At 33.6% G+C, this 15,448-nt stretch overlaps 1 protein-coding gene across 3 annotated transcripts in view; it reads left to right on the top strand.

The window, feature by feature from the left end:
- BZW2 (basic leucine zipper and W2 domains 2) overlaps positions 1–15,448 on the top strand; it is a 40,063-nt gene that overhangs the window by 13,358 nt on the left and 11,257 nt on the right. For all 3 annotated transcript variants that reach the window (XM_026678031.2, XM_026678032.2, XM_087945185.1), the window contains 9 exons: positions 1,171–1,235; positions 2,150–2,326; positions 2,750–2,853; positions 5,261–5,326; positions 6,803–6,938; positions 11,046–11,155; positions 12,690–12,860; positions 13,819–13,965; positions 15,117–15,255. In XM_026678031.2, coding sequence (XP_026533816.1) covers positions 1,178–1,235; positions 2,150–2,326; positions 2,750–2,853; positions 5,261–5,326; positions 6,803–6,938; positions 11,046–11,155; positions 12,690–12,860; positions 13,819–13,965; positions 15,117–15,255 — 1,108 coding nt within the window. In that variant the 5' untranslated portion in view covers positions 1,171–1,177. The remainder of the gene's footprint in view (positions 1–1,170; positions 1,236–2,149; positions 2,327–2,749; positions 2,854–5,260; positions 5,327–6,802; positions 6,939–11,045; positions 11,156–12,689; positions 12,861–13,818; positions 13,966–15,116; positions 15,256–15,448) is intronic.

Genomic DNA, 15,448 nt, shown 5'->3' with positions numbered 1-15,448 from the left:
TCCTCCCTCTTATTGGTTTTATTATGATTGATTATTAGTGTTCTGTTGCTTTACATGTACACCAAGAGCTTCTGCACCAGAGAGAAATTCCTTTTGTGTCTAATCACACTTGGCTAAATAAAGTATTCAGTTCAGTTCAGTTTTGAGTCCTTTTCCTATTTGTATCGGAATTGCTTTAATATATCAATAGTGGTTACAAAATACACTTGCTTTTATCTTATCTTGACTTTCCAAACTTTTCAGATTTACGAATCTGACTTACTAATAATACTCTTCATTTTATTCCTGCAATAAACTGAATGTGTCTTCATCATAATGTGATCTAAGAGAGGCTCGGTCAGTCTAGCAATGCATTCCCCACTTGTGTTGTACAATTCCTTTGATCTGTAGCTATAATCAAATGCAATTGGTTGTTCTGGCTGCTGTCTCAGCAGGATTGAGGACTAGAGTTTTAGTGACTACCTTATAAAACCTGGTTTAAAGCAGATTATAGTGTGAGGCATTTTACAGCTAAATATAGATATTAAATAAAAATAATCTCTGGAATTACACTTCTGCTATACAATGAAACAATTTGTTAAGTCCACTATAGGTGATAAATTTGGTTTCTTCTCTTCAATTTTTTAAAGGTTTTTTTTTCCCATTTCTCTTTTAGAATTTATTTCTATGGATTCTTTTTAGTTCTTCCTTTTACTCTGACTCTGGTTACTCAGGAAGAGTGACATATATTAAGACATGAGAATGATGGACATAATGAAGAAACACAATGTATGTTTATAGAATGTAAAAACCTAAGCTGCCCTTAGGATGATCCCCAATAAACTGCATGTAGAATCAATGTGGCTATCCACAAACAATGTGAAAGCATTACATGAAAGTAATTTAGCCTCTCTACAGCAACAGTTATGGCCTTTTGTAGGACATTTTCATTAAATCAAGGTTTATTTATTTTAGTTGTTGGTTTCTATCCCACCTTTATTATTTTTACAAACAACCCACCATGGGAACATATCCAATACATCATCTTCCTCCTATTTTCAACCCTGTGAGGTGGATTGAACTGAGAGATGCAGTGATGTAATCTTTTGTACTTACAGTTTAATATTATTTAATAGTCTTTTGATTTAAAATATTTCTGTTTTAAACTAATATTTAAATTTTGTATTCCAGAAATTTTATGAATAAGAATCAGAAGCCAGTTCTAACAGGCCAGCGGTTCAAAACAAGGAAGAGGGGTAGGCTTAACAATTTATTGTACTAATACTGAAATAGTACTTTAGTATCTTATACTTTATAGAGTATTGTATGTTTTATTCCCCTCCCCCCAAAAAACACAAAATAATGAAGTAATAATTTGCTTTAATAGTATGTTGGAAACTATTGCTGAGATCACACAGCACTGAATGAGTTATAAACCATAGAAGTTTGTTTATGTATTGTATTTGGTTAAAACAAAGTGCATTGTGATTTACTGTAGCACATTTATTGATTTATTTAAAACATTTATGTAGCTGCCCATCTTGTGTCAAACTATATCAATTATCACACTTTAAAATAAGCTAATTTTAAGTTTTACTAATATTGTCCTGTTTCAATAAACTGTTAATTCCTTTGAAATAGAAGAGACTATATGTGTCTTATATTGAAACAGAAGGGTATGTTCCTAATTTGATATGTACTTGACATGAAGAAAGAAAAGTGCAGATATAAAATTGGTATGACCTGACCATCTGACAGGCTTTATAGTAATTGCTGAATTTATTTATTGCTATTATAAGCATATAAAGTATACCTGTACAGAATGCTGTCATCTGAAATGTTAATTGCCCTTCCAGTCAACCTTAAGAAATTGATTCAATTAAAAAATAACATACAGTTTCTGTTTGTGTTATAAATTTGAAAGTATGCAAAATCAGTATTAAAAATACTGCTTTGGATTTCTATAACAAGATAAATTTAAAAGCATTCAAGTTAAAACTGATTATAACAGAGACAAATAGCAGGAAAATGGAACAGAATGTCTTCAGCTTTCTCAGTAGCATAGAGACTAATACATTAAATAAGCATAATTTTAAGAATGGCAAATAGCTGAAAAATATAGGGAAGTAATACATTGTATAAACTTATTAATAGTAGTTTTCTATTACAGATGAAAAGGAGAAATTTGAACCCACTGTCTTCCGGGATACAATTGTCCAAGGTCTTAATGAAGCTGGTGATGACCTGGAAGCGGTAGCCAAGTTTCTGGATATTACCGGCTCAAGGCTAGATTACCGGCGCTATGCTGACACTCTATTTGATATTTTGATAGCCGGCAGCATGCTAGGTACCTATGTCACATAGAAAACTTCAACACTTCCATCAAAGCTAGTTCTAGCAACATGTCTCCTTGATTCTGTTAGCCATATGTTAAATAATTGTTCCTGTCTTGATTTTCCTTTTTGTATGTGGTGTATATCTTAAGTTTGTTTTACAAACTTTGGATATCTATGATTACTGTAAATATGTGAAATAGTATTGAGTATAGAAGCTAACATTAGAGTTTGCATTACAGGCAGTATCATTATAAGCCTTGTTTCTTATGTTGTAGTTGCATGGTTGAAAACGTTTTGTATTAAGCCTTATTTCATGTGGCAGATGTTTCTTCTGAACACAGGTACTAGATAAGCGTGTGTAATGAACACTTTCTTTTTCCCATGTGAATAATATAAGATTTAATTATGGGATTATTTTAAATGTGCTTTTTCAGCTCCAGGTGGGACAAGAATAGATGATAATGATAAGACCAAGATGACAAACCAGTGTGTATTTTCTGCAGTTGAAGATCATGATGCTCTCCGACATTATGCTCAGGTTCAGTCAAACATTGAGACAGATGATAAATAGATCATAGTTGTTTTTATTTTGAAGTATTATTCTGAAGCTTTATGTTTTAATAAATGCATACATGCATACTCAGCAAAAATACTATTGATCAGATTAAACTATTTAATTATTTATTAGGGCTTATGTGAATTCCAGTCCAAATGTCATCATCATCATCACACCTAAAAGTTTATTAGTAGTACAACTGAAATTAAAGAAGATTTCAGCATTTTAAAGCACTCAGATATCAAAGCACAATATTTGCTGCCCATATTAATTCCACTTCTAATTCATTTTTATTAGCTTTCATGAATTTGAGCAAGGTGGAAGCTAGTCTGTATTCTGTGATCCCTGTAAATCAAAATTCCTAAGAGTAGAGACCACAAAGTCAAGCTTGGGCTGAATGTATTGGGCAGAAGCCATTGGGAGTAAAGGGTTCCATAGATAACAATGCCTTAAGTTATCTAAGGCTATAATGTATAGCCTTATAATAAAGTACTTTGAATTGAATCCAAAAGCAAGCTGGCAATGTAGTTGAAGCTTCTGGATGGTGTTCAGTGAAAGATACAAATAGAATGCAGGGGTGGGATTCTACCAGTTTGTACCTATTCACTAGAACCGGTTGTTAACATTCTAAGCAGTTCGGAGAACCGGTGGTTAGAAGAAATTACTGGCCTAATCCTGTAAGGAAAGCAGGAAGGAAACATTCTGGTGTTGCTTACAAAAACTGCCTTTCCGTTAACCCTTATTACATTCTTGGCAGGACTAGACTTCCTGTCTTAGGAACTTCTCTGGAGTTTTTTCCCCCTCCTTTGCTGGTACTTCGCTTGTGTGGAGTGACCATTCAAAGTTACAATGGCACTGAAAAAAGTGACTTATGACCATTTTTCACACTTATGACTGGTGCAGCATCCCCACAGTCATGAGAGGCCAGGTGAGGAGATGCGTGCCTCGATGTGAGTGATATTCAGTTGGCCACGCCCAGCCAACAAATGACCACCAAGCCACATCCACCCAGTCACATGACCACCGAAGCACGCCCACCAACTAAGCCACATCCACAGAACCGATTGTTAAAAAATTTGAATCCCACCCCTGATAGAATGGGTTGTAGTAATCAAACAAGAGATTACTAAGGTATCATTAATGAAAAGATTTATATGACTGCCCATCTTAAGCAACTCTAGGTAGCTTACAACAACTGTAACCAGGGTCTCCTAGTCCAGAAAAGGTCCTAACTGGTAAACCAGATACAATTTTGCAAAAGCCTCCTGGCCGTAATTGTCATCTATTTTCAAACTGAAACCAAGTGGACTACTAGGTTAGATTAGATTAGATCAGATCAGATTGTCAGACAGTAGATTGTCATTTAAGATTGGTACACAGTCGGTAGGTAGGTAGGTGGATGGATGCATGGGTAGGTAGGTAGGAAGGTAGATAGATAGATCTGGCAGTGAGATCAGCAGCTATATAAATTTCATAGGTAGAGTCTGGCTTGGGAATAGGCCAATGCCTGAAAGAACCCTGTGGGATGGGTGGGAGAGATGGATGCTGCTGCAGTTTCCTTGTGGTCTGTTTTAGGATAAACTACCGCAAAAGGCAATGCAGTGACTGTAAGTTGGAAACTGGCCATAAGTACCTTTGGGGGTAGTGTCATAACTTTGAATGGTGTCTAAGTGAATGATTATCCATTGAGGACAACCTGTAATCCCATTCACCTGTTCAGCTAGCTTTCTAAATGTTATATTTTTATTAATTAAAGCAGTTGGATCATTTTCAAAAGTAGTCCTACATTCAATGTGAAATTATTTAATTCAAGTTGCTAAAACTATATGGTTTAGTCTATATGGGTAGATTACTTTATCTGATGAGCCAGCTAATGCTAATAATCTGAGTTATCCCTTCCTATGAAAAGAACTCCAATCTTGTTTTAACAGTAAATTGAGGATTATATTTGAAGCCTTCCTCAAGATTCAGTTTGAGTTAATGACTATAAATGAATTTAACTACTAAATTAGTGGTTTATTCTTTATAATATCTGATAGAGTATATTTTATTACCATAGGATAAATCATAATCAGTAGAGAAATAAATTGCTTAATAGTTATTGATGGCAAATATTGATTTATGTTCCTGCTTTCTTCTTTACCCACTGCATTAAGTAGTATACCCACCATCATGGTAATTTGTTATCACAAAATTGACTATTAAAAAACAAACTGAAGAACAGTAAGGATTATACATCTGTCTGTGTGTTTAGAGTTAATGAATAAGTATATTAAATAAATATATATTTAATTACATTTTAGTTTTATCATTATTTGTAAACATTTTATAGATGACAGTTGTATAACTGGTTTGTATTGGTGTTAAATGTTTATTTTTTCATGTTTAGGTCTTCAATAAGCTGATCAGAAGATATAAATATTTGGAAAAGGCATTCGAAGATGAAATTAAAAAGGTAGTTTTATTCTAACATGTAGAAGTTTTTAATGTGTTTCAAATACAATAAGAAACTACTTTGGGTGCTGAAATATCAGTTTTTATGATAGCTTCATATTTGCATAGATTTTTCAGGTTTTTGTAGTAACAATAACTAAATATATTTTGCTTACATCTATAAACTGAACTTCCTTAAATGTATTCCCTCTTAGAGAGTTGGCGTCAAATCCAATAATTTCTATTAAGAGATTATGCTAAGAAGCATAGCTAGCAAGCACTAGGATTTGAGGGTGGATTTGAGGCAATGATATAGATAGGTCTTGACTAGTATGGTTAATAAATTCCACAAAATAGTCTTATTATTCAAATGTATTTATAACCATATTTATTATTTTTATAAATAACTCAAGGTGGCAAACATACTTAACACCTTTTCCTCTTCTTATTTTCCCCACAACAATAAACAACAATAACCCTGTGAGGGATGGGGTGGGCTGAGAGTGACTATCCCAAAGTCACCCAGCCATCTTTCATGCTTAAGGCAGGACTAGAACTGAGTCTCCTAGATTCTAGCTTGGTGACTTAACCACAAAACAAATTAGCTCTCATTTGCACTATTTGAAGTGATGATGCTATGGAAAATAGTCTAATTGGTTTCAACTCAATGAAAATAGGTAACCAATAGATAATAAATACAATCAATATGTATAATGAAAAATCTTTATATATATCTTTATAAAATAATACAATAAAATATAAAAAAATAGATACATTTTAAATTTGTTTTTAACAAAGTCACAGACTAGATAAAAAGTTTTTTTTTTAAATTCTGAATATAAGTTTTATATTTAGAAGAAAACATCAAGCTCTTTTTAGATAAGTGCAAAAAGCTTATACAACTTTACCTTTACTTATTTTACAAGCACAGCCAATGATTATTGAAAGTTATATGTGTACCATAGCTCTGTGATAAATAGCAAATATTTTGAATCATAGCGTCTACATATTGATTTGTTGAAAGGTCAGAAATGCATGTTTAAATTAGAGGATAGTTTAAGTTTTCCAGGAATTAGAACAATTATCATTCATTTTGTCTATGTATTGCATTTTGTTGTCAGCAATGTATAATTATACAATGTTGAACTTTTGATTCAAAGCTGTGGATCAAAGTGTAATTAATAGTTTACTTTGTACCTGTGTTCTCCCTCTTCTGAAACAAAATAAATATCTCTACCCTGCTTATTCTTATTCTGCCTATTATATGTTGAATTACTTTCACAGCAGAGATTAATTGGATTGACTTTACATTCAGTTGGTTTAATATATATAATGTTCATTCTCATAAACTGATGAGCGCTTTAACTTTTAAGGTAGTTTTTGGTAATTCCAAAGTCAGATTTATTGCATTAACTATTCTGGGCAGCCCTGGGCACTTCAGGTTGTTTTCTGTGTTTATATTCTTCCTAAAATATGTCCCTCTTTTGTTGCCTCACACCTCCTGTTATTTCTTAAAGCTTTTTCTGAAACTGAGCAAGCAAAATTGGCAATCCTCACTGGAATCTTACTAGCTAATGGAATACTACCTGCTACCATTTTAACAAGCCTTTTCACTGACAGCATTGTCAGAGAAGGTAATTAGAGATCCCCCACTTTCCCCAAAGGATGTACATTATCTTCTCCCATAGGATAACTTTGTTATCTTTATTTTGGATCCTTGATCTTGTGGCTTTAGAATTAGGGACCAATCTCTTCAGATTTGTATTTTGCATTCCCTCTTAGATATTAATAAATTGGAAACCTTACAGGCTGCGCATTGTATAAATTGTTTATTGATAATTTTGTTATTTCATCATGTTAATATTGAGTGACTAGCATTTAATTTGAGAATGCTAAATGTCATCTTCTGAATTTAATGGGTTTTGTTTTGTTAATGAGAAGTATCTTTGCAGGGCTTAGTTCATTAAAAGAAAATAATTACCTTCTCAGAAAAAGGCTGAGGAAGTTAGAGGAAATCAGTATTTCCAAAAAATGATCTTGAATCTAATGGCCAAAGTAACATGTTAGGGCAATTGTATTTATAAAATTTAGTGTGCTCCGGTTTGTCGGCCGCGGCAGGGATTTGCGAGCTGCGCGATCCCCCTGCCGCGCTAGCCGCTTTTTGGGGCTCCGACCCAGACGGGTGCAGAGCTAGGCTGCCCTGCAGGGGCAGCTGAAGGTAGGGGGATCCGGAGAGGGGTTTGGGGTGTTGCAGACCCCTCCCCGGCCAGTAGAACCCCCTTTTCCCAGGACGGTGCAGCGGCGGTCCGTAATGGCCGCCACAAAGAAGCTGGCAGCCGGGTAAGAATGCGCAGGAGGAAGTGGAGAAAGTGCTTGAAAGGAGAAAGTTTTTCTTGGCTCCTAGGACTCTAAGACATATTTAATAAAATTCCTGAAAAGTATGACTTTCTGAATAATACCTGCCAGAAGAGGAAAAAAGCGGCAGTTTGATGGTGCTGAAAGGATAGCTTTCCCTCTTTTCCTACGGAATAAATAACTGGATATTAAGAAACCTATTTTTTTTAGGTGAAAATTGGTTTTAAGCGATGAGTGGGAAGAGAGAGGATTAAAAGAAAATATTTGTATGCTAAGACTTTGTTGGAGGAGATGCCTTAAGGATTTGAAGACTAGAATATATTACAATAAGATTTTAAACAGATTTGGACTTTCTTTCTCTTTGATTGATATTACTCCAGAAGGAGAAAGTGAGAACTCTGCCTTGGTTTGGACTGACTGATAACTTTGGGACTGCTTTTTTTTTTATTTTCTTTTGAATATTCTGGTTGTTGTAGGAAGAAAGAAGGGGAAAAGAAAAGAAAAGATTTATAATGGCTTTTTCTGTTGAGGAACTAAGAAAAGAATATGAACAAGCAAAAAAAATGGTAAAGATGGTGTGGAAGAAGCTTTCCTTTTTTTAGAAATGGCGCTACTAACTATCAACAAACATTACAACAGATGAAGACAGCAGAGGAACAAGAAAGAAAGGAAGGAGCCATTTTTAATAAATCTCAGAATTTGATCAAGAAAGAAGGAAGAGAGAAAAGAAGAGAACTAAAGGACTTAAGATCTAAAAAACATTTAAGAAAGGGAAAAATAAGGTGCAAAATCAATATGATGATAGTAAACAAAAGGGAAAAGGAATACAACAGAGAAGGGAAGCCAGTAAGGCAGAGGCTAGAAGAAGGGGGTAGAAAGGTTTGTTGGGAGAAGAAAGAAAGGGAAAAGGTGGAGAAAAGCTACAATGTTTTGAAATTAAATGAAAAAAAGGAATTTTTATAGATAATGGATAAAGTATAATTTTTTTAAAAAGATTTTGCGAGGTACATAAGATGAGATGGTAGTATTGTAATGGTTTAAGAGTTGATAAGAGATTAAAATGTTAAAATGTTTAAAAATGATTGGCTTTAAAATTTAATAATAGGGGAGGTTTAGAATACTGTTTTAATTAAAGAGTTTAATAAGATTATGGTATTGATGTTATTATAAAATTTTTATTATAGTATTTGTTTTTAATATTTGGATTTATTGTCTAATTATGTATTTAATTATTTTGGATGTACTAGTTAGATAGAATGTACCAAGCAAAATCGGATTGGGTACTGGATGTTATGTTAAAGGTTAATTTGATTAACTTAGCGGGGAGATAGAAAGGCATCATACTCCTATTAATGATTTCAGGAGAAACTTATTTTCTTCTTTTTTATAAGGAATGAGACAAAGGGATGATAAAAAATGGACAAAAGATACAAATATAATGATTCAAACTAAGATGATTAATTAAGATAGAATTAAGAAGAGTGAAATATGTGGAGAAGTTAATATAGAAGGTTTAGAATGGTAAATAAAATAAGTAATGATATGTAAGATGAGTATGAATATAATTGAAGTCCATGAAGAGAGAGATACCTGGGTCCAAGTTACTTTCCAAAAATATTTTTTTTATGTTTTGTGTGTTGTGTGTATATGTTTTTTGGGGGGGGGAGAATTAGTAAAAGCTTGCAGAAATATAGAATGAGAATAATGGTAACTAAGTCAGAAAGAAATAGATGAAATAATAATAATGATATTGAATAAGAGTAAAGAGAAGTAAAGAGAAATTGAATAAGAGGTTTTTGTATGTTATATGGAAATGGTTTAAAACAGAATCATAATTTATCTGACTTGTTAAATTTACAATGAAAAAAGGTTTAAACATGTAATGAATAATGATAATTTGTGTGTTTTAAAAATTAATAAAACTTGTTTTAAAAAAAAAAAATGAGTGTGCTTAATAGCTGGTACTTCTCTCTTATCAAAAACAAACAAACTAGCAACTGGAACGTATTAGAAAGAAAAGAGATAATCCAGTTCTCTCCTGTTGTTTTCCTTTTAAACAGAAAATTCTTATATTAAAATCCATTATCTTCTGCATTGATTAAATATTTTGAGGCTTCTTTTTGTTAACAGGGTGTTATTTATATGTATTCCAACTTTCAAGTATAATTTATCTTTGAGAGAAGGCTAAGTAACAGGATATATTCTAATAATAGTGATGCAATGCCAAAGGTCTGCTCCCTAAAGAATGGTGACTCTTCATTGTGGGATTAAGAAAAGCTGAATGATTCCTCAATAAATCTCTGAAAATTTATTTATTTTTAATAACACATGAAAGTCTGGATTAAGGGAGAGATAAAAAGGCTATTACTGTTCTCTTCCACTTGGTTACAATTTTGGGGTGCCTGCAATTCTTTCATCTAAATTTTTCAGGATGTAACAATTTGCATCAGGGACAAAAGGGAGGATTCTTCTTTGCCTCTCCTTTGATGAAATTCCCGTATGACAGTGTTTCACAATCTCAGCAACTTCAGAAAGTATGGAATTCAACTCTCAGAATTCTCTCAGTCATCAAGCTGGTTGTGGGAATATTGGAAGTTGAAGTCCACATATCTCAAAACTGCTAAATATCAGAAACACTGCTCCATGGACAGGCACAGTTGAACCTATTTTGAATTCAGATGAGTTTTTCTTCTGTTCTAGAAATGTAATAAGTATATTTCTAGTTGTTCTCAGCATATGGTAACTATAATAACTCAGCTGCTTAGATTTTGTGTTTGCCCAAATAACACATGCTGTTCATTTATGTTTCTTCCATTCCTTTTCTCTTTTGCTTTCTTGTAAAATAATGAGTTTTAGACATCCAAATATTTAGTGAAAACTTATCTTTTTCTGGTTTACTAAATTGTTTTGCATATGTATAATCTGAATATGTATAAATGTATAACTATATTTTGTATTACTGCAGATAGTTTAAGCGTTACAATTTTAGAAAGACCACAGTACGGGCTTTCAATGAAAGCCATTATATTATAGTATATGAGAGACTGCCAGTCATACACTCTATTCTGTCTGACCAATGTTGAATCTTAGAGATCAAATCAGACCTCCCCAATTCGTTATCCTACAGAGATTTTGGATTGCAGTTCCCCTCAGAGCCAGAATAGTTATGCCAGCAAAATATAATGAGAATAGTAGTTTATTACATAAGTTTTTAACCTCAGCAATTTTAAGATGTATGGACTTAAATGCCTAGCCAGTCTATACATCTTAACATTGGTGAGGTTAATAAATACTGATCTAAACATGTCTAGAGAGTATTAGATTAGATAAGACTGAATTAAATAAGCACCACAGTCTCTTTGCTTATGATATTTTATTTTCTGTAGGTATAGCAGCCTCTTTTGCTGTCAAGCTTTTTAAAGCATGGATGCTTGAGAAAGATGCCAACTCTGTTACCTCTTCTTTAAGAAAGGCTAACTTAGACAAGAGACTGCTCGTAAGTATTCTTATTCTTATAATCTATGTGACCAATAAGCAAGTTATTCTAGGAATCCTGAAGTAAAAAATTTTAAACTCTAGATAAATAAAATATAAATAATTAATTTTAAAATGGCAAAAGCATAAAATCTGAAGAAAATTATCAATAAGGAACTAACATCAGTACTGTAAAAAAAAAACAAAAAAAACAACTAAAAAGTACCAGAAGTGAAGAGTAGAAAATAGGGCATTTAAATCCTCAAGTAAATAAAATCCCACCTAGTGTGACTAGTATAAAAAAGTTTTTTTCTTCTGTTAATTATTCACTATAATCTCCTATTTAAGGAATTAATTACTTACTTAATTGCCGCTTAAAATTAATTATACAAAGAAATACAAGAATTTCTTTATGCAAAGATCTGTATTGGGCTCTGGTCAGGGAATTTTCAGCTTTCAGGAGAAGAATGATGTTAAAAATTCAAATAGACCATTCCAGTTATTTAAAATCTGAAATGTAAGAAAAGGTTCACATAGATTATCTATGTAAACCTTTTCTTATATTTCAGATTTTAATGTAATGTAATAATGTAAACTAGTCTGATTAATACTTACTTCAAAGTAAATAGCTTCTTGGATTTATTCTAAAATAAGCATGCAGGTAGTCCTTGATTTATGACCAGTTACTTAGTGACCATTCAAAGTTATAATGAACCTCCCAAGTGTACTTAACAGTCCAGTTCTAATGTTCTTATGCTCTCCCCACAGTCATGTGACCACATGATGGGTGGTCAGCAAACAGGACTATATTTATGGCCATTTGCAGCATTCCACAGTCACTTGATCATGTTTTGTTTTTTACAGAAAACTGGCAAAATCAGTCCACAGCAAACCATTGGTTTGCTTAATGACTGATGCATTCGCTTAATGGCCGTGGTGGTTGCTTTACAACTGTGCCATTTGCTTACTGACCACCACAAAAGATTGGCTATATGGGTAACCCATTAGGTATATACTTTGACAACCATTAGGGAAGACTGTCTTCACCTCTTTCTCTCCCTCTGGACCCTGATGTCTGTTACTGGAATACACTCCCTCCTTCATGAGAATCCAGCCGACTACATTCCATCGTAATAATTTGGAAAACAGTTTGAATTATTCAAATGATTTGTGGTCAGAACTGGATGCTGGTCCATATGTCAGTTTCCTTTCTTTAATCCCTTCTGCTGTTTAAAGTGCTTTAATCCTCCAGATAAACGATTGATAGTTATCTAAATAGCTAGCAGTTATTCTCAGCCATTTAACTCTCTAGAGTCAGTGACTATCCAAGTGCTGTTTTTGAACTGTGGCAACTTGGGTAAGTCAACTAGGTTCTTTGTGATTAATGTATACTCTCTTGCCTCTTTCTGCAACTTAATGAAGGATTTTATATGCAAGTGTGTAAGGATGTATATGACATACAGTATTTCCCCCATCTCTCAGATTATTTATGATTCTGAACAGGATTTAAAATGACCACAAAAACAAATAATATTCTTTTTATTACTCTATTCTAGGAACTATTTCCAGCCAACCGGCAGAATGTGGATCATTTTACCAAATATTTCACAGATGCTGGTCTAAAAGAGCTTTCAGACTTCCTTAGAGTCCAGCAGTCATTGGGGACCCGAAAAGAACTACAAAGAGAACTCCAGGAACGTCTTTCTCAAGATTGTCCAATTAAAGAGGTGAAAAAAATAGTTTTTCTCTTTTTTAAGCCACAGAGAGAGTATGCCACAAGAGAAAAATAAAATGTAGCTCATAAGAACAGAATAGCTCCATGTAATGCTTGTTCCATAGACTGTTGATGTTACTGCTCTGATTTTCATAAGGGTTTGCATACATAAAAGTTAATCATGTAAACCTGAGCATGAGTAATTGTAGGTAAGTTTTAATACATTTTTGCTATAGCCAATAAAAAAAAAACCCTGAGATGTAAGTGAAAAAGAAATCCAGAAAAAAAATCCGCAAATGCACCTGTGGAAAAACAACTGGGCAGACTCTCAGAATAGTCTGTGTTGCTCCATACTTAGCTCTCCGTCCCAGTTTTGGACCTAGAGTAGGGATCCTGTTGTCAATGCTATCTATTGCTGCAATTGTTGACTTGTGACATTAACAAGACTGACTCACTGCTTACAGTGCAAGATAGCAGTCGTAATAGTTGTTGAATATGAATGAGTGAAAAAGTGACATTTCTGCACTTGAATTGACTGCAATCCAAGGATAATCTTTATCAAAAAGATGGAATAGCTTAGTGTATCACTAAAGGAAGTCCCTTTAGTGATTATCATGGAAACAAAGCTGCTTCCCTATATGGATTTTACAGCTGTAGGGAATTCTCAGTCACTCTATGATGATAAAAGTGTGGTGAATTTTCTTTTAATTTATGCAGTTGAACATTTCATATGGAGTGAGTCTGGTGTGTGAACACTGGCCTACAAAATCAAATCAAAAGCATACAGGAATATGACATGCTTCCTTTTTTATATTTTTTATTGGTTTCTCTATTTTCTTTGAGAACTGGATCAAAAGAAAATGCAAAAATACCCCCATTGAAAGACATTGGTGGCAGATAGGGCAGTGTTATTTAAGGTAACGGCTTGAAAACGATGCTTTTTTTGTTTTGTTTTAAACTTCCCATTCCAGATGGTGCTTTATGTAAAAGAAGAAATGAAAAGAAATGATCTGCAGGAACCAGCAGTGATTGGACTCTTGTGGATTTGTATAATGAATGCCATTGAATGGAACAAGAAAGAAGAACTGGTTGCAGAACAAGCACTTAAGCATCTGAAGGTGTGCATGTGGGAAATATTAGTACATTGAGAACACAGGTCTGAATCCTAAAGCTAACTGTGTAAGCAGCTGTTTGAATAGAAGTATGATTGCTAATAAAGAGGCACAGTGGCCTAGCAGTTAAGATTTTGGGCTTGTCAACCAGAAGGTTAGCAGTTTGAAGTCCAAGTACTGCTTAGTGGTGTGAGTTCCTAATCTTGCCCCATCTCTGCCCACCTAGCAGTTTGAAAGCATACAAATGCGAGTAGATAAATAGGTACTACTTCTGTGGAAGGTAACAGCATTCCATGTGCCTTTGCTATAATTTATTTATAATTTGCTGTAATTTATTTATAATTGCTAATTATGAGATGTATGCGATACACACATACACCCCTACACTCACACCAATGTGTATTTCACAATTATATTGCTTTGTGGATGATTAGGCTTTGTGGATGATTTGAACCACCATACAAGCTAAATAGTTGATTGTAGCTTAATTTTATTATACAATTTCAATTTGAGTGTCATTCTTACGGCGTACAGAAGACTAGAAACTAAATGAGTATATGCACAGTTGCCTATCACTCTGCCTTCTGGGATTATATATTGTAAGAGTATCTAATACTCACTTAAATCCAACATAAACGTACTAAAATAAAATAAAAAAACCATCCAATATAGGTATTCCTCAACTTACAACCACAATTGAGTCCAAAATTTCTGTTGTTAAATGAGACATTTGTTAAGTGATTTCCCCTCCCCTCCATTTTAGGAACTTTCTTGCTACAGTTGTTAAGTGAATTGCTGCAGTTGATAAGTTACTAACCTGGTTGTTAAGTGTATCTGGCTTCCCTATTGATTTTGCTTGTCAGAAGATCGCAAAAGGTGATCACATGACTTTGGGACACAGCAACGGTCATATGTAAGAGCCAACTTCCAAGCATTTGAATTTGATTACATGATCGTGTTACAAAGGTCATAAATGTGAAAAATGGTCATGAGTCACTTTTTTCAATGCCACTGTAACATTGAACAATCAAGTTGCAAGTCAAGGACTACCTGTATTGAAAATTTTGCAAAATCAACTTCGGTAGCTTTGAAACATTTGGATAATATTCTCTTTAGTATTTGTCTATAAATAACTAATTTATCCATTGATTTTTTAGCAATATGCACCTTTACTAGCGGTTTTCAGCACCCAAGGCCAGTCAGAATTGATCCTTCTTCAGAAAGTTCAGGAATATTGTTACGATAACATCCACTTTATGAAAGCCTTTCAGAAGATTGTGGTGCTCTTTTATAAAGGTACTTTCTTTTATCTATCTTTTTTATTTCAAAGTTATTTTTATTGCTTAGAATATTTTTATCCCATCGTTATTATTTTTATAAATAACTCAAGGCAGCCAACATAGCTAATACTCTTTTTTTTTTTTTTGTCCTATTTTCCCCACAACGAGAAACCTGTGAGGTGGGCTGGACTGAGAGAGAGTGACTGGCC

This window comes from Notechis scutatus, chromosome Z (genome assembly GCF_049901735.1).
Source record: "Notechis scutatus isolate UNSWTSFEM ecotype Mainland chromosome Z, rNotScu1.2, whole genome shotgun sequence".
Classification (NCBI taxonomy): domain Eukaryota; kingdom Metazoa; phylum Chordata; class Lepidosauria; order Squamata; family Elapidae; genus Notechis; species Notechis scutatus.
The sequence above is the reverse complement of the archived record's forward strand: the minus strand, read 5'-3'. Positions and strand labels throughout refer to the sequence as shown.